This window comes from Ovis canadensis, chromosome 20 (assembly GCF_042477335.2).
Source record: "Ovis canadensis isolate MfBH-ARS-UI-01 breed Bighorn chromosome 20, ARS-UI_OviCan_v2, whole genome shotgun sequence".
Taxonomy (NCBI): domain Eukaryota; kingdom Metazoa; phylum Chordata; class Mammalia; order Artiodactyla; family Bovidae; genus Ovis; species Ovis canadensis.
Genome location: NC_091264.1, coordinates 63,578,452 through 63,597,666, shown reverse-complemented (window position 1 = coordinate 63,597,666; position 19,215 = coordinate 63,578,452). Strand labels below are relative to the sequence as shown.

At 57.1% G+C, this 19,215-nt stretch overlaps 1 protein-coding gene and 1 long non-coding RNA gene across 12 annotated transcripts in view; both read left to right on the top strand.

Moving 5' to 3' along the window:
• The window catches only part of FARS2 (phenylalanyl-tRNA synthetase 2, mitochondrial), a 302,144-nt gene extending 297,122 nt beyond the window's left edge, over positions 1 to 5,022 (top strand). For all 11 annotated transcript variants that reach the window (XM_069562904.1, XM_069562905.1, XM_069562902.1 and 8 more), the window contains one exon: positions 4,734 to 5,022. In XM_069562904.1, the coding sequence (XP_069419005.1) occupies positions 4,734 to 4,872 (139 nt within the window). In that variant the 3' untranslated portion in view covers positions 4,873 to 5,022. The remainder of the gene's footprint in view (positions 1 to 4,733) is intronic.
• Positions 5,023 to 8,464: 3,442 nt separating this feature from the next.
• LOC138425044 (uncharacterized) lies at positions 8,465 to 19,215 on the top strand. The gene is made up of 3 exons (XR_011251070.1): positions 8,465 to 9,161; positions 14,553 to 14,716; positions 18,251 to 19,215. It is a non-coding gene; the product is annotated as an uncharacterized lncRNA (long non-coding RNA).

Here is a 19,215-nt window from a genome sequence, read left to right as displayed (position 1 = left end):
CATCAGCAGCACGAGTCGGGGGTGGGGCAGACCGCCCAGGGCCGTCAGGGTCTCATCAGCATTTCTGGGTCCCACACTAGCAGACCAGCCCAGGAGGCACGTGTCACCGTCACACCGCAGCCTGGGAGCCGGGTCCCACGGACCGCAGGGGGCGGGGGAGGGAGTGGAGGCTGCAGCTCCGGGTTCTCTACGCCTCATGCCCCGCCCCCTCCTGATCCCCTTTCCAGCGCACTGTTCCCTCTCCTGAGCCTCCCGGTGGGGCCGGGTCTGCTGTGTGGCCGTCAGGCTGGGCTTCGGCATCACTTGAGCCAGGAGTGAGTCTGGGGCCGCACTGCCCTTAGCTCCAGGAGCTGCACCCGCCCCAGGACCGCTCTTTGCCGCGGGAGCAGGTGGCGCCCCGTGCACTGCGTGTGCGGCGGCCCATTCCGGGTGGCGTCCAGCACACCGCTGAGGACGGAAGGAGCTGGCGAGCAGCAGTGAGCCTCACGGGACCTTCTTCCCACTGACGGGCTGTTGGGTTACGACACGCCGTTGGTTTCGGCTGCACGTCCCAGCGGTTCAGCGTCTCTTGTAGATCGTACTCCGTGCAAAGTGATTATAAAGCATTGGCTGTTCTCCCTACTGTGGGTCCCAGCCTCACCGCTTACTCATTTTGTGTCCAGCAGCTTGCTCCTTTTCATCCCCCTTCTCTTTTTGCCCTCCCCCAACTCCTCCCCTCTGGGAGCCACTGGTGTGTTCTCTGGGAGCCTCTGTTCTCTGGGGTGTGCACCGAGAGCGGGGTACACATGGCAGCTCTGTGCACCCGGCTCACAAGGTAGCTCTGGGCACCCAGGTCAAGTGGTAGCTCTGTGTCCCCGGGTCACGTGGCAGCTGTGTGACGGGGCAGCTCTGGGTACCCAGGTCACGTGGTAGCTCTGTGTGCCCGGCTCACGGGGCAGCTATGTGTCCTCGGCTCTCTGTGTGCCCGGCTCACGGGGCAGCTCTGTGTCCCCGGCTCCCGTGGTAGCTGTGTCCCCAGCTCACAGGGTATTTCTGGGTACTTGGTCACGTGGTGGCTCTGTGTGCCCGGGTCACATGGAAGCTCTGTGTGCCCAGGTCACATGGAAGCTCTGTTTAACTTGTTGAGACACTGCCCTATTGAACACCCTTGCCTGGCTCACGTCCAGCCCTGACTCGCTGTGTGGATGTGGCCCAGCGACCTGTGCCCTCTCTGCCTCCTCATTTGTGTGTCGGGACGGTGGTGTGGTCTCCCTGTGAGGGCCGTGGACGTGGACATAAAGGGCTGAGCACAACGCCTGGTGTGTAAGAGGGGCTGCGTCCGTGTCTGCTGCTGTTTCTCTGATGGGGGAGCCGTGGCGGATGAAAGACTCAGAAGCTTTTGGGCTGAAAGAAGCCACATTAAGAGGATGTGGAAGAATCAGAGAGGCCCTATCCAGACCGTTGGGGCTGGCCCTTCCAGGCGTCCCTCCCTGTCTGGGGACTCCATCTTCTCACCTGCTCCACGCTGAGCTGTGCAGACCCTTCAGCTCTGTGGTCTTCATGGCTGGGCCACTCCTCGGGGGTGGGAGATTCGGTCCTGCACTCAGACAAGGCCCAGGTTTCCCCGCCAGTAAAAGGAGGACCAGATACGTCCACTGTCTGAAAGCTCCAAATACAAGTCTCTAGGAAACAGACAAAAGGCACTCCTTTCTCCATCTCACCAGTGATGCTAGGAAGAGGCAAACCTGGTTGGTTTTCAGTTGAATCTACTGAATTATCGCCAGCTATTCTGCCAAATACTGTTTCTCTCCATTTTTAAAATTAATCCATATGTTCATGATTCATTACACCCAGCTCCTCACAGTGTTTTATAAAAGCTGTTTGAAGCCCAAGAATCCTTACAGGGGCCTTCTCAGAAGCACTCAGGAGCGAGGAGATAAAACTTTGCCCACTTGTCTTTGGTGGGAAGTCTCAGCCTGGCGAGTCTGTGTTTCAGCTGAGAGACAGAGGCCTGCGTGAACCCCTGGAAAAATGTAATAACAGTGGCGTGAGGACACTTCCATCTCGCACTCGTGAATCTTGAGAGTGTCCAGGCCGTGGCGCCCTCTGCCCGCGTCTCCTCTGCGGTCGGGAAAGGTCGTCGGAGTTTGCACTTGCCCCATCGATGGAGACGCTGGGGGTCAGGACGTGTGTCGTAGCCTGGAAACGAGGCGCCGGCTCGAGGCCTCCAGGCTTGCAGGGCCTGTGTGGTTGGGGAGGGAGGAGGAAGATGCGCCCCACGCAGGCCTCAGGGACCCACCTCCCTGCAGGAGACTGTCCTCCGACCTTGCTGGGGCCCTGTCTGCTGACAGCCTGGGCCCAGGTCCCGCCGCCACGCCTATTCTAGTAAATGTTTGCAGCCCGTGGTTTCTCTGCCCTTTTTCTCCTCCTTAACTAACTGACCCTCCCCTAGAACCCTCCGTGTCTCAGAACCCTTGACCCAGGAGCCCCCAGCGGCCGCGGGAGGCTGTCCAGCGGGGCCCAGCTGGGCTCCACCTCTGCACGGGCGCGGCTGCTTGGGGACCTGGGCAGTTCAGGCCTTGCCCCTCCAGCCCCACTGCGAGGCCTGCCTGGGAGCCTCCTGTAGCTTGCACACAGCCTCTGCATCAGGTGCCCATGGCCTGGGGTCCCCCGAGGGCTCCACAAAGGCTTTGCTTCCGGGAACCAGGAGGCACAGTGGAGACGAGGCTCGTATGGGCCGAGAGCTTGGGGCACCCCTGTTGACCCTCCCTCCCATCTGCCATCACCTCGGGATGCTGACAGCATTGCCTCCATCACTGTTAGAGGTAGGGGTGGGAGGAGGGAGGGAAAGAACAGGGAGACCCAGAGGGCCGAACAAGGCTGGCCCGCCCCCACAAGGCCTGAACGCAGACAGCCGCCCCAGGGTCCGGTGATTGCACGGGAGTTCATTCAGCAGCTTTTATGCAGCACCTGCTGTATGCCAGACACTGCTCTGGGCACCAGAAGAGCAGAGTGTGCAGCCCGCCAGGAGCGCACCGCGTCAGCACGGGCCTACCTGCAGCCCACAGGGCAAGTCTTTGCTTCTGGTAGGACAGCTTTATTGAGACGTGATTCAGACATCCTACACCCATTTAAAGTGTTCAGCTTAGTGGTTTTTATAATATTCATCACCATCTCACTCCAGACATCCCATTACCCTCAACAGACACCTGGACCCCCTTAGCAGTCACGCGGTCGCCCAGCTGCGCCCCCAGCCCGGGGCTTCAGGAATCTGCCTTCTGTCCATGTGGACTTGCTGTTCTGGACGTTTCGTTAGATGGAGTCGTATAAGGTGTGGCCTTTTGTGCCTGGAGCCTCTCAGTGGAGCACGGGGCGTTCAGGTTCGTCTGGCCTGTAGTACTAGAACGTCCTTTCTCTTCATGGCTGCGTAATTCTCCACACGGAGGGAGAGTGTTTGTCCACCCACCAGGTGAAGGGCTCTTGGGTCGTTTCCACTTTTGGGCTGGCGTGACTGCTGCTGCTCTGAACATTCGCATGCTGATTCGTGTGTGGACACACGCCTCCGCTTCTCTTGAGTGTATACCCAGGGAGGCATCACTGGACCGGAGGGTGACGGTGCGTTTCAGCATTTGAAGGACTGTCGGTGGGTGACCCTCAGGCTCCTCCAGCTCTTTGCCCAGCGGCCGCATGACTTGACGTCCGCACCAGCCAGGGGTGTGGAGAGGCCACCCAGAGGCCCTCAGCTCAAGGGTCTGGGCGGAAGGCACATGGCACATGGTGCCGGGCTGACATCCCTGGGCCTTGCCCGCTCGTCACTCCAGCTTCGTCACCTGCGGCGGGGACGGCAGGGCTGGCTCAGCTGGGGCTGAAGAGGAGGGATTTGGTGGCTTAGTTTCAGGAGAGAGATGGAGGTGTCCGTGGGGGGGGGGGGCGCTGGAGGCCCAGACTTGCCAGCTGGTGCCCACACCTCCCTGCTGAGGTGTTGGGCACCCAAGGGTCAGCAGCTGCCGCGCTGCAGACGTGCTGTCACGATCCGCATTGCGACATTACCCAGCTGCGCCGTGGGTCCACGCCCGCAGCCGCCTGGTGCAGGCGGGGATCGGTGACTTGTCTGCACAACACGGGGAGGGCACCACCATCTGTGTGCTGCCCGTGGCCTGCAGGTTCCTAACCCGCTCTGCTGGTCAGAGTCCCCCAGGGAGCCCCGGGCCCCCCAGCTCCGACTCAGTCTCCAGGAAAGCCTGCTGCTCCCTCCCTTGGCACACCTGCCCACACTCACACCTGCCCACACTCACACACCTGCGCACACTCACACACACCTATCCACACACACACCTGCCCGCACTCACACACTCACACACCTGCCCACACACACCTGTCTGCACTCACACACCTGCCCACACTCACACCTGACCGCAGTCACACACTCACACCTGCCCACACACACCTGCCCACACTCACTCACACCTGCCCACACACCTGCCCACACTCACACACCTGCCCACACACACACCTGCCCACACTCACACCTGCCCACACACCTGTCCACACTCACACACCTGCCCCCACTCACACACCAGCCCGCGCTCACACCTGCCCACACTCACACACCTGCCCCCACTCACACACCTGCCCCCACTCACACACCTGCCCCCACTCACACACTCACACACCTGCCTGTGCTCACACACTCACACACCTGCCCGCTCTCACACACCAGCCCGCGCTCACTGCCTTTCTCTCCTGTCCTCCAGGACACACAGGACCAGCCACTGCTACCGCATCACCTACCGCCACATGGAGCGCACGCTGTCGCAGAAAGAGGTCGGGGGCATCCACCAGGCCGTGCAGGAGGCGGCCGTGCGGCAGCTGGGCGTCGAAGGCAGGTTTTGAGGGCCCACTTCCCGGGCGTGGCGCTCCTAGGGCTCCAGGGTTGCTGAGTGAAGGAGAGAAGGATCCCATCTGTGGACTGAGGCATCAGTCATCCTGCGGTAAACGGGTCGGTTCCAGGACTCTCAGAAAATAAAGCGTTGCTCTCGAGAACCTGTGGACACTTGTCTTTCATTTGGGAGAAGCGGGGAGGCACGGGGAGGCGAGAGCGCCCTTCCGCTCCTTTCAGAGACGCTTCGCCTGTGGGCGCTCGGCTGCCTAGTCAGTCCCTGGAGTCCACTAAAGTGTAAACACCAGACGTGATTTCTTGCCTGACAGGCTCTTCCCGCCCCAGAATGAGTGAAGCCACACCGGGGGACGGACTGCAGACCCCGGAGACTTTCCTGCATCGGCTCCCAGCCCATCTCCCTCCTTCTGTTCCTCAAAGGGCAGGAGCGCGGGGTGCGGAGGAGACGCCGGGCTCCTTGGAGGCAGAGGGAATGGGCAGGATTTTATTTCCTTTTCACTGGAGCCCAGCCTCTGCCCCAGGGCCTGGGTGAAGTTGCCTCTGTCCCCAGGGAGGAGATGGAGACTTGGCCGCAGGGCTGGGAGGCCCATGACCTGATGGGACCCGTCCTGGAAGCCCGGGAGCTTTTGTTCCCTGACCAGCGGCCTCTGCTTCCGAGATGACCTTTATGGGGGACTGCGGCACTTTGGCATCTCCCCGTTTCCATGCCCGGCACTTCTGTAGTCTGTCTGCCCCACTCCTGACCACTTTTCCTAATCAGATTCCCTCCCCAGCATGATGCTGGAGGCTGATGGCGGACCACATGCGCTGGGATAAATATCTGATGAGAGCGCCTGTTCGCAGCTGTCGGTGGGGTGGGCAGGCGCTCTAGCGGGAGGCACGGCCCCAGTGTCATTTTGCCCTATTATCTGCGGGTCGCTTCCCGTGGACTCTCAAGGGAATCCGATGCAGGCCGCACGCCAGCCGGGCCAAGCCGCGGGCCAGGGCCCAGGAGCGGACGCGCGTAGTGCCCCAGGGGACTGCTGATCTTTGCACCAGGGGCCCCTGCTTGCAGACACTCCTGACCCGGCCTGGGATCCCTTTGAGCCCCCAAACCAGTTAGGCATTCATGGAAATGCTCCCCCCAAACCAGCTGAGGGGGTTACGCTCAGAAAACATGGCTCTGTTCATTGGCCAACCACCAGAGCTCAGAGATGTCTGGGGCCAAGCACTGCGTGGGGGGGCAGGGAGGGCGGATGTTCGGGCTGGCGGGGGTGAGGGGGGGGTCTTACAGAGGGCTTTCCTGAAGGTTCCTCTCAACACGATGAGATGTAGTCAGCCCTCTCATGAGGGGCCTTAACCAGGAACATGCCAGGCAGGGGGAGGCCTCACCCGAGCCTGCTGCCCCAGATTCAGAACCTGCAGCTACACGGGGTTGCCAGGTCCCTCCTGCTCCCAGGCCTTTGTTCTGTTTCCACAAGACCTCAGCCCCGTGAGTTTATGCGACCCCCTCAGTCTGCTCTGGGTACTGGCGCTCCTGCCAAAGGTGGGCCCGCCTACCAGGGGCACCGGGGGACGCCCAGCTCCTGACTTCTTCATGGGAGTGAAAAAGGAGAATAATGAAGAAGAAAAGAAGAAAGAAAAGGTCATCCCTGAGATGGCCGGCACTCTGCACTTGGGGACGGACGACTCTGCTTCGGGCAGCGTGGTGACCAGCACCAGGGCCATCGCCACACCCGCTGGGGGGCCCGCCCCTCCTTCGCAGAGCAGGGACCGTGGTGCGACCCTGCGAGCTGAGACCACGAGGCCAAGGACAGGCCCAGGGTCCTCCGGGCGGCGGGGAGCAGAGCTGGAACTCGAGGCACCCCCTCTGTAAGACCAAAGCCTTCCCACCAGCCCTGTGCCTGCCAGGACGGACGGTGGACGAGCACACGGTGCCCACGCCTTGCCTTCTGCAGCCTCAGGCCCAAGCCAAGGGGTGTGCCCCCTACGGTCTCCGCTGCTCGAGTGCAAGCCAGCGCGTGCGCGTGTTTGTCTACTGGGACTCCAGCCTTAAAGAGGGCTTGGTGTGCACATGCTTCCAAAGGACGCGGGGTGACCAGGCCACACTGAGCTAAACAGGAGACCTCAAGGAGGGCGTGTGAACCTGGTTAAACCCCAAGGATCCATCAGTGTAATCAGCGAGTTCCGCTCTAAAGCCGCACGTCCAGCCGGGTCCCAGCTGCACCCCGGCTGCTGGCGTCCGTGTGCAGGACGGGCACCCAGGGCCGGAGCCCAGCTGGGTCATCGCCCTTCTCTCCCAGACAGGAAGGGCTTTCACGGGCAGGCGTGTGAGCCTGGCACTGTTACAGGGCACATTTTGAAATCTGCTTTTAACAGCTTCCAGTCTACTGAGTGGCTCGTTTGAAGTCATCTTTGCTTAATAAGAAACAACTAGGATGAAAAGCAAGTCAATGGAAAAAGGAAAGTCTTTTCAACAGGTGTTGCCAGAGCAACTGGTTCTCCATGTTAAAAAAGAGAAAAAAGAAAAAGGGGGACTTCCCTGGAGCTCCGGTGATTAAGAATCCACACTTCCACTGCAGGGGGGGCAGGTTCGATTCCTGGTCAGGGAACTGAAATCCTGCATGCTGCAGCCAAAAAAAGAATTTTTTTTTAAATTTTAAAGATGTTATTTAAAAAGAAAATCATCTTAACCCCAATTCTACACTTCACAGAAAAATCAACTGAAGATGGAACATGGGCCTAAATATAACAGTGAAAAACTTATCATCAACCTTAAAGAAGAAAACATAAGGGATTATTCTTGGGACCTCGGGTAGGCAGTGACTTCCTAGCGAGGTCACAGAGGGAGCTAGCAAAGAAAAAACTGATACACTGGGCTTTTTCAAGATTTAAAACATTTACTGTTTGAAATACATCATTAAGAAAATGAGTAGGAATGGATGGACCTAGAGAGTGTCATAGTGAGTGAAGTAAGTTAGACAGAGAAGGAGAAATAGCGTATGATGTCCCTTATATGTGGAATATAAACAGAAATGATACAAATGAACTTATCTACAAAACAGAAGGAGGCTCACAGGCTTGGAGAACGAACGTACAGTTACCAGGAGGAAAGAGCTAGAGGAACGGATAGTTAGGGAGTTGGGGATGGGCGTGTACAGACTGCAGTGTTTAAAATGGGTCACCATCGAGGACCTGCTAGACAGCGCAGGGAACTCTGCTCCAAGTTACATGGCAGCCTGGATGGGAGGGGAGTTTGCGGGAGAATGGCTGCCTGTATGTGTATGGCCAAGTCTTTTCACTGTTCACCTGAAACTATCACAGCGTTGTGAATCAGCTCTACTCAAATATAAAATGAAGAGTTTTTAAAAAATGAATAGGAAACCCACAGATTGGGAGAGAAATTTGTGACACATATATTCAACAAAGAAATTTATATCCAGAATACACAAAGATTTACTACAATTTAGGAATAATTAGCACCCCACTCCAGTACTCTTGCCTAGAAAATCCCATGGATGGAGGAGCCTGGTAGGCTGCAGTCCGTGGGGTCGCTAAGAGTCAGACATGACTGAGCGACTTCCCTTTCACTTTTCACTTTCATGCATTGGAGAAGGAAATGGCAACCCACTCCAGCACTCTTGCCTGGAAAATCCCATGGGTGGAGGAGCCTGGTAGGCTGCAGTCCATGGGGTCGCTAGGAATCGGACACAACTGAGTGACTTCCCTTTCACTTTTCACTTTCATGCATTGGAGAAGGAAATGGCAACCCACTCCAGTGTTCTTGCCTGGAGAATCCCAGGGACGGGGGAGCCTGCTGGGCTGCCGTCTATGGGGTCACACAGAGTCGGACACGACTGAAGCAACTTAGCAGCAGGAATAATTTCTTTAAAAAGTCTTGAAAAATGCACAAAGATTTCCTACAATTTGATAATTAAAAAACTAAAAATAAAAAGAACAAGCACTTCATGAAGACATTTGTAAATAACCAATACGACGGAAAGGCTCAACGTCGTTGGTCACCAGGGAAATGCATCTGTGAAGCTTTGAGCAGACAGGGTTCGTCCGTGGCCGCAGAAAGCAGACTGGAGGTGGCCTGCACCTGGGGAGGGACTCACCGGGGCGGCCTGCGGGGGTTTGAGTGACAGGAATCGTCTCCGTCTCGATCGGCACACAGGTTACGCACACGGTGCGTTTGTCAAGACTCCTCCGACTGGACGCTTTAAGACCTGTGCCTTGCGCCACAGATACATTACGCCACAGTAAGAGAAAGAGACGACCAACGCAGGCTGCATCTCACGACCCGGTGAGCAACTGCAGCTCCACCGAGGAGATGGCAGCTCGGAGCCGGAGCTGGGGGAGCGGGCAGAGAGGCGGGCGTGGGAGGGGCTCTGGGACTTAGGGGACAAGGTCACGCTTGAGATGGGCCGCAGCTCTCCAGGAAGTGTGGGTGGGGAGAGGTGGGGTGGGGGCTGGAGCAACAAGGTGCCTGCACATCTCTCTCCCACGGGGGGAGGATAACACGTGGCCCTGCTGAGACTCAGACCCCATGAGGCTCCCTCCCTGCCTGTCGTCAGCCCGCTTCCAGCGGATGCTGTGAGGACCACAGCCTGCCACAGGAACCCAGCCCTCAGCCCTTCTGGACCACGTGTCTGAGCCGCCCGGGTACCACCAGCCAGCCACGTCTGCGCCCAGCTCCCCCCATTCCCCGTCCTCCCCCTCCCTCCTCCCCTCCCGCCATCCTCCACTCCCTCCCTGCCTCCTGCCCAGCCGTCTGGAAGAGGCTGCTCTGGCCTGGATTAACTCAGACCCAGACGATGAGAATGAAGCCACAGGCTCGCCGGAGGGAAACACGTCGAGCCTGTTCACAGGCTGACCCCTTGGATGAAGGCACACCGCCTGGCAAAGGGCCCCTCCCTGGCGAGGACTGCAGTCAGCGCCCCTGTCACTGTGTGGCGGCTCCTCCTCGGGCCAGACTGGGCGGGCGGCCCGGCCTTCTCCTGGCTCCCAAAGCCCCTCCGGCCCCACCAGCAGCACCGGGCGGACGGGAAGCAGGCTGCCCCCCTGCAGGGCGCGTCGGGGCTGGAGGCTCTGAGGCATTGCTCTGGGGCATTGCTCTGGGGCATTGCTCTGAGGGTGCAGGGTGGGCCGGGTGCTCAGATGAGCAGCCTCGCCGCCTCTGTGCCAGCCCCTCCAGCAGGCTCCCGGTGATGCTCACTTCAGCTCAGCCCAGGCCAGGAGAGCCTGTTAACTCCTGGACTGAGGCCGCGTGTGGGCCTCGGGGCCTGAAAAATACTGTCGAATGGGGTCGCTTCAAGCATGTTTTCAAGAAGCCAGGCGGTTTAGCAAAATGGTTGAAAACGTGGGCTTTGTCCTCAGGCAAGCTCAAACACGGGCTCCGTAACCCCTTAATCTCTCGGGGCAAACCCGCACTCGGTGTTGTAAGGATGACGTGACCCTGTGTATGGGAAGCTGTTCGCATGCGGCCGGGTAGGCAGACAGTGGGAGGAGAGCCGGCTGTGGGTTCAGAGAGGGCCACCCTCCCAACTCAAGTGACCGAGGGGTCTGGGAAATTGTGGCACAGGGCGGTACCCTAGAAGGTCTAGACTCCAGGGGAACTTAGAGATCATTTGTCCAGTGGCCCCATTTTAGGGGTGAACTGCTGAGGCCCAGGGCAGTAAGATGACGTCTGTACTACATGGGGGAATACCAGTGCAGCCTGGCTTAGACAGTTACCTCACGGAACAGCGAGTCTGGAGGAGCAGGGCGGGTTCACTGGCCCAGTGCTTGACCGAGACCCCAGGCTCTTCCTTCCCTGCCAGCTGCAGCAGGTGGGCGAGGCCTCCCCCTCACGGTCACAGTGTGGCTGCAGGGGCACCGACCCGCATGGCTCCACACGCGCCCCAGCAGAAGAAATGGAGGGGCCGAGGATCTCTCTCCCTTCACCACTTTCTTTTTCTCACAGAGAAAACTGCCTTCCCTTCAAGCCTCATTGGCCAGGATTGGGTCCACAGTCCAGCTTCAAGACTTGGGAAGGGGAGTGTCTCTCATTTCTAGCCTCTACTGTAGGGAAAAAAGATGCTACCAAAAAATAAATAAACACAGATAAGGGGAGTGGGAGATGGCATTTCATAGGCAAGCTGTAGTGTCACCCAGACTGGCCCAAAGTCAGCCAGCTACTTGCCAACCAGAGCTCGCAGGGCCGGGACGAGAACCCGCTTCTCTCGGTTCCAGGCCCAGCGTCCTTTCTAGGTGTCTCCTCCTGGACGTTGCCAAACCTTGCTGAGCAAGAGCATTAGGAGGTGTGTGGTGAAGGGCCGGGTGAAGGACAGCTAGTCTCCGCCGGAGAACTAGTTATGCTGAAGCTTGGAGTCCACACTGAGCAGGAGCCCAGGCTGAGAGGCAGCGGGGGCCGCCCCTGTGTACGCAGGAAACCACTCAGCCTAGAGGTTCCCGGGCTCCTGATTGGGCCCGCCCCTCCAGACCCTGCTGTCTGGATATCCGTCAAGCAGGGTGGACACAGCACTGGTGCACTCCTCGGGCAGGGGCGCTGGTATCCGTGGCCTGGGCTCCGTGTCCCTCCGGAGCTGGCTCTTCACCGAGTATTTCGATCACTGCCGGGCGCCTGCTTCTCTAGCGTGTTTTAGTCCTTTGAGTGTGGGTTCATTCGTGTCTGGTTCTTTGTGGCCCCATGGACTATAGCCGTCCAGGCTCCTCTGCTCATGGAATTTTCCAGGCAAGAATACCAGAGTGGGTTGCCATGCCCTCCTCCAGAGGATCTTCCCAACCCAGGGATCGTACCCAGGTCTCCCATATTGGAGGCAGACTCTTTCCCACCTGAGCTCCCAGGGAAGCCCTTTAGATAACTCATTTTTGTGTGTCTGTAATTCAGTAGATGGCAACTGTGCTTTCCAGACAGGTGGACGGACTGGTTCAAAGTCACATAGGAACCCAGCATCCTGGTTCCCTGGGACTTACCGCATTTGCTGTCAGGAGCACTGCGTGTCACCAGATATCAGAACGCAAAGCCGTTTGTCAGTTTTCCAAGCCAAATGTCAGGAAAGCAGTTACGGAAGCCCCAGAGGCTCCCACCGGGTGGGCTGCACATGCCTGGGCCCAGGTTTCCAGAAGGCTGGTGAGGGATGGACCTGAAAGGGCAGGAGCCATGGCTGCCTTCAGTGCCAAGGAGTGATGTGGCCACAGCTCTGTAGGCAAAGAGCAGAAGAACATACCCGTGACCTGAGAAGCTGGCCGGGGTTGGGGGGTTGGGGGGGCCTGCCAGGAGGAGGCAGCTGCAGTCCCTGCAGGAGCCGGCTGTGGGGAGGAGAAGGCTGCATGGACAGGAGGCTAGAGAGATGACGTTTCCAGGGCCTGGCCAGCCCAGCTGATGAAGACGGCCAATGGCAGCGTCCATCTGTGAGCTGGAAGGACAGCAGGGGTCTGGAGGGACACAGCTGTCCTGGGCCTTGTCGCTTGCAGGACCTGCTGCCACTGATGATGCTAAGATGCTGGCAGAGATTGGACTGCATGGCCTCCCCTGGAAGACACGGATCTCTCACCTGCCACCAGCATGGGTCAGAATCCCAGGTCATGGGTCCCAATAGGGGTCCCGGGGGGTCCCTGGGGTGCCTCAGTGAGGGTTCCTATCTGAGAACCCTCAGAATCCCAGGCCCACACGATGAGTCGCCCCTTTACAGGAGGGATGAAGGGACTGAGGCCGCTGTGTGCCAAGCAGGCTGACACTTTCATGAATTTATTTTTACCAAGAAACTCATTTGTAATTTTTCTCCCCCAGGACCCCATGTTTTAAGAGATTCTCATCTAGCAAACAAGTGCATTTACCAAGCAATAACTTATTCATTTTCTCATTTTTAAAATTAATCAAAGATACACAAAACTGCCAACCAGAGCCTCTGATCTGCAGGAGATAACCCTTATTACCACCCTGGCTTGATTTAATTTCTTCCCAAAGCAAAGGAACTTAACATTTTTGATAGCCCTCTCAGCCTCGCTGGGGGAATGTGGGGATTTTCACTCTGCGCTGTGATGTGTTCACAGCAGCTCCCAGACTGCCCCTCACTGAGGCACCCTGGGACCCCTATTGGGAACCACGGTGCCATTTCAGCAGGAAGTGAGACACGCAGGGAATCTCACCATCCCATCGCAAGCACGAATCGCATAATCATCGGCTATTTCACAGGGAAGTCGCTGTCCACCTGTCACCAGTATAAAACACGCTGCTGTGAACATCTTCAGGTCCACAGCTTTCCGTATCTTGGGGATTAGTTCATTCAGCTCGATTCCCAGGTGGGAATTTCTGAGTCAAAGGGCTCAGTTTTATACCCAAAATCATTTCTGATGACCCAGACAGAGACGAGGATAAAACAGGGGGAACCCAGATTTGCAACCGACCACCAAGAGCAGATTCAGAAATCCTGAGGGAGAAGCAAGGGGCTGTGTCCAGCGGAGATGGCCCCCGGAATCCCGGGGCTGTTGGCGCTGTCTTTCTCGCTGTCTGCCGGTGAGGATGCTGACCGTGGCACACAAGCAGTAACGGAACGTGGGAATCAGGTCCTCCCGGCAGGGAGCTGCAGCCACTCGAAGTCTCCCGTTAGCAAGGGGACCTTCGCTTTCCCCTCTTCTTTTCCAGGTTAATGGTTCTGAATCTGTGCGGGATGGTTGGAGAGAATTCGTTTAAAAGGGGGGAGAAATAAAGAAAACAGCTCTAAAGACAGTTTAACGGCGAGCTGAGGAATCGGCACCAAACACAGCAGAGCCCCTTCTGGTTCATTCCTGTTTCTGTGAGACTTCACGGTTTGATCTTTTCTCCGTGGTGAATTTATTTCCATTTTCCTTTAATAAAGCAGAACCACCGGCGTGCTCTGCCGCGTCTAATGACACGCAGCCTGTGGCTTGTCGAATGTCCCTGTCCCGATGGGAAGTGTACACAGGCAGGCATAACGCGATGGTGATTATGCCGGGGAGAAATTAGGAACAAGGAGGCTCAAACTCACTCTTCCGATCCCGCGATGACCTGCTGCAGCCAGACAGGTTACCCTGGCGATGCTCGGGGCCTGGGAGCGTGGCCCCGCCGCTGGCAGGAAGCTCGAAGCTTCCAGCACCCTTCTCGCCGCCGACTTCTCCCAGCCTTAAAAGCCAGCCTGGTGGGTTCTGCTCGTCACCAGGTACCCGCGTGGGAGTCAGGCGCTCCGGTGGCTGCTGCCTCCTCCCGGTGTGCCCCTGCTGTTCGCAGCCGCACGCCCGTCCCAGCCTGCGCTGCAGCTGTGCGCAGACAAGGCCTGCAGGGCAGAATTCGCCGCTTCACGAGGTGTGGCGGGCGTGTCTCACGGCCCGTAGACCGGATGACCTTACCGTGTCCCGATTTCCCCAGTGCGTTTTCCCGCCCTAAACTTGCACAAGGGCAGGCGGACTGTGTGACTGAGCTCATCCCCAGAGCCCCTCCCCTCCCGGCCCGGGTTCACAGAGTGCGGATGCGCGGTCGGTCGTCCATTTGGTCCGCGGGCGAGCACACACCCAGGCTGCGGCGGATAGCCGGCAGGGGCGGAGGGCCCTGCAAGGTCAGGCGCCCCCGGGGGCCCTTTCCTCTCCGGGATCTGCCCTCTCAGAGAGGCGGGCATGGGTGGCTACGGCAGAAGTGGGCAAGCCCCTCTTTCAAGCCTGTTTCTGTCTCTTCAAGGTGCTCGGAACCCCTCTCCCCGGGTGTTCGGGGTTTCCCACAGACAACAAAGCCTCCAGGAGCTCCTGTGATGGCGGAGGCAGACCCCGCCTCATGCTTCCGCGAGGGCATTGAGCATCGCGCTGCTGACTTGCTTGAAGAGAGCAGCGGCTCTGAAGAGGCAGGTCCGGAAGACCCCCGCCCCACTCAGCTCTCTCTCCTCTTCCCCCTCATCTTTAAATAGACCTCTGTCAAATTACCTCCCTTGAAAACATATATATGCCAATTACCTCCCTTAAAAAATATATATATATATATATGCCAAAGTACCCCCCTTAAAGGTCCTATCATCCTCCAGCCTTCCCTGGTGGTCCAGTGGCTAAGATTTTGCCCTTCCAACAGGGGACGTGGGTTTGATGCCCTGCCAGCGAACTAAGGTCCCACGTGCCAAGGGGGTGCCACCAGAAAGAATCGGGCACTTCCTGTACAGTCCCGTGGTTGAGACTCTACACTTCCAGGGCAGGGGGCCTGCGTTGATCGCTGGTAGGGAAACAAAGATCCTATACGCTGCAGGGCAAGGTCAAAAAACAAAAGCCTTGCAGTGTCACAAAGAAGCTGGGCTTCTCACCGAAGTGTGCTCTCCTCTCTCAGTAAGATGTGACCTGTGTCTCCATCTCAAGTTGACTGTCCAGTATTAACTTCCACCACCTGGTGTGTTGGTGGCATTTTCTCCCGCTGCCCTAGGGTTGAGCGTGGACCCTGGGTGGATTTGGGCTCTTGGAGCAGATGGCCAAGTCTCAGGTGGGACAGGAAGAGAGGCAGGCCCACCGCCTGGCAACGACCCAGCTGGGCAGGGCTTCCATCTGGCAGCTGCCATCTTACTTGGCTCCACACTGGGGGAGGCGGGAGCTCAGCAGGAGATGTGGGGCCTCGAACAGTCAGGAAGAGTTGATCACGCTGCCCACCCGAAGTTACCCAGGGCCCTTCAGAGATGGTCCTGACTCTGGGACTGGCCACCTGCCACCCAGGAAGGTCCCCTGGAGAAGGGAATGGCAACCCGCTCCAGTATTCTTGCCTGGGAAATCCCGTGGACAGAGGAACCTGGCGGGCTACAGTCCGTGGGGTCACACAGTCGGCACGACTAAGCAACTAGCACTTCACTTTTTTTCGCCTGCCACCTACGACCAGCTGAGGGCCTCCTATCACTGTTTCCTACCAAATCCAGTACTTCATAAAAATAAAGACATTCTGAGCAAGTTGGGTTTCTCCCAGAAATCCAAAGCTGGTTTAACATTAGAAAATCTGTTAAGATGGTGGGCCACAATGAGAGATGGAAGGTCCTAGAAGGTTCACAGCAGCATTTCTTTAAATGTTCATCAGCAGAACAACAGATTCACAGACGGTGGTCTATTCATGTGCAGAGTACTGTGCAGCCGTGAAAAGTGAAAGAGCCAGTGTGTTATGTGTTAACATTCTTGGATTTCAAAAATGCAGCGTTGAATAAGGGAAGCAAGTTGCAGAAGATGACATATACTGAGATTCATTTATATTGAAAATAAAACATAGAAATGGTACTACATCGCGTAGGGATGAATGCATATGTAGTGACTGTGTGAAGCAAAGAGCAGTGATTGTAAGGCCTGATTTCACAGTTTACCTGTTCATGGGGCGCTGATGCTGTGAAAATTTCGAATGTATGGGCAATGTTTTGTTTCTTCATTCAGATGGTAGATGAAGAGCAGTGCATTGAATTTATTCTACATACAATGCGTACATCTTAAATATTTCACAACACCTTCAAATAAGTGTTGAATTAGCGATGAAATTGAAACGTGAACAAAGAAGCAATAATGGGGACTACTACCTAGATTAAATTTTGATCTATGAAGAAGAATGAGTAAAAATCTTGGGAGAAAGGAAAATGTTATTTGAGGATTCGTGGCGCTGGACATATATGTATATACTCTAGATTTTAGGGGAAAAACTTTCAATGTATATATATAAATACGTAAGTTTATATGTAAACAAGGAAATCAAACCTGAATATTCATTGGAAGGACTGATGCTGAAGCTGAAGCTTCAATACTTGGGTCACCAGATGTGAAGAGCCAACTCATTGGAAAAGACCGTGATGCTGGGAAAGATTGAAGGCAAAAGGAGGAGGGGGCGGCAAAGGATAAGACGGTTAGATGGCATCACTGACTCAATGGACATGAACGTCAGCAAACTCCAGGAGATAGGGGAGGACAGGGAAGCCTGACATGCTGTAGTCTATGGGGTCGCAAAAAGTTGGACACATCTTAGCGACTGAACAACAAAGAAACCACCACCATAGAGTCCAGGCCAGGGCACGACATCGTGGAAGGACGTAAAGTGGGGAAGTCTGGAGGGTGGAAAAGACAACGAGGCAGCGGGCGAAACTCAGGCGCCTGACGGGGCCCAGGGCCAGGCAGGCGCCGTGGGGAGGAGAATGGGCAGAGGCCTTGGGGGCATCTCTAGGGGTGGCCTCCACGGGGCTCGGAGGCTGAGCTGTGTGGATTGAGGGTGAGAGGTGTGATGCCTCGTCCTGGCTTGGGTGACTGGCGGGAGAAGGGGCGGCCCGCAGAGGGGAGGCGTGGAGGCCAGCTGCAGACACTTAAAGTCTTGGGAGCCTGTAGGACTTGTGAATGGTGGGTGGCTAATTGTCTCTGTGGAATCAACCTGACTGAGGCATGGGTGCCCAGATAGTTGGTCACACTTATTCTAGGTGTGTCTGGAGGGTATTTCTAGATGAGATTTGCTCTTGAACTGGTAGACTGAGTAAAGCAGATCTCCTCCCCCCCGATGTGAGTGGGCTTCCCAGTAGAGAACCCGCCTGCCAATGCAGGACACGTAAGAGATGCAGGTCTGATCCCTGGGTCGAGAAGATTCCCTGGAGGAGGGCACGGCATCCCGCTGCAGCCTTCCTGCCGGGAGAGTCCCGTGGACAGAGGAGCCTGGCGGGCTGCAGTCCTCGGGGTCGCAGAGTCAGGCACGGCTGGAGTGACTACACACGCGCACACCCTGTGGGTGGGCCTCGTCCCAGCATCTGCAGACCAGACGAGCGCAAAGGCCGCGGTGTGGGGCCTCGCCCTGCCCAGCTGACGGGGCCACCCCGTCCTGCCCGCCGGCTGGCTCTCCTGGGTGCGGCTGCAGAGCCCGGGGCGGCTCAGTCTCAGCAGCTGGGGGCTGGGGTTCAGGTGTGAGGGCTGCAGGGAGGAAGGGGCTTCTGCTCCTGTGCCCTTGAGGGTTCGGCCTCCTCACCTGGATGGGGCTGGTGGCCCCACCTTCATCACACAGCCGTGGGCGCCTCCCTTGTGCCACGCTCGCCCCTCATCTTCAGACAGGCAGATGCAGCAACTGGCTAACAGACAGGAAGAAAGACTTCACTCACCCTTTCATCCATCCATCCATTCATTCAACATATCCATTCACCCATCATTGTCGTAAGAGTCCAAGGAAACATACAGGGGCTTTGCCATTTTCACTGTCTCAGGAAGTTTCCTTAATTTCATGAGCTTAAGAAAAAAATATGTTAACACTCACAAGATGATGTCAAGTGCCTGGCACCCAGCAGTTGCCCAGTGAATGGTTCTTATTAATATTGGTCTTGTGCCAGGCTGGGGAATCTGTAGGTGGATTAACTGCGAACCTGTCCTCGGGAAGCATATTCTGTGAAATCTTTTGTTTCTTTCCAGCAGATGTCGTGGAAGCAGACGTCTTGGACGGAAGTGCAGTGGCCCGGTCCTCTGGGAGCTGCCAACCCCGCCTGGGAGCAGAGCCCCCAGCCCTGAAATCGCTGGGCCAGGGCCAGGCGGGACAAATCCCCTCTCCCCGGTTGGGCACTGGTGCCCCAGGCCCACCCATTGAGGACACCGGGGTTTGCACGACAGGGCAGGAGAAGAGGAATGCGTTTGGTCACTGGTCCCACGGGGGCCTGGAAGCCCGGGAAAGAGACAGAGGCCCGCGGCCTGCCTCCCGGGCTCAAAGTGAGCAAGTGTTGGGGAAGGCGGGTGCCGGAGCGGAGCTGACTTTGCTGTCGTCCCAGCCCCTGCTCAGCTCAAGTCACACGTGTGAACAGGCTTCTGGCTCCAGGCAGCTGGTAGACTCTGGCTGACAGATTTGGGATCTGATAAGAGACTGTTGATTTCATCCGCGTGTGCGATGTCGGAGATGGATTTTAACAGTTAAAACGGGGAAAGGCAAAAAAGAGCCCTAGACCGTTGCCAGCTCTGCAACGCTGGCTGTTGCTTCTAACGGCTTTCTCCAAACTGTTAACTCCTCGACTTGGAGGTGCCTGTGTGTGAAGGGGCACTATTGTGGCGTGCCATCTGGGGGCGCCGAGAGGTGCGTGGAGCAGAAGCGAAGAGAGCTCCACATGGAGGGGGCGGCCCTGTGCAGCTCCACGCCCCGCTTCCTCTGGGCCTGCTCTCCTCTTGCACACACCAGCGGTCCCCCAGGCTAGCCTGGCGCTGTCAAAGCAAGCAGGGCTCTCTGCTGAGGCATGGCATGGGATTCTAGCCCAGAGGGTCCACCCATAGACACAGGGATTTAAACAGCGTCATTAATTGTCTGCTACAAAAAGAGACACCAAAACTAAAGCTCCCTTTCCCAGGGAACTCTGATGAGAAGCTTACAAATTTATATGTTTAAATTTACCATCAAA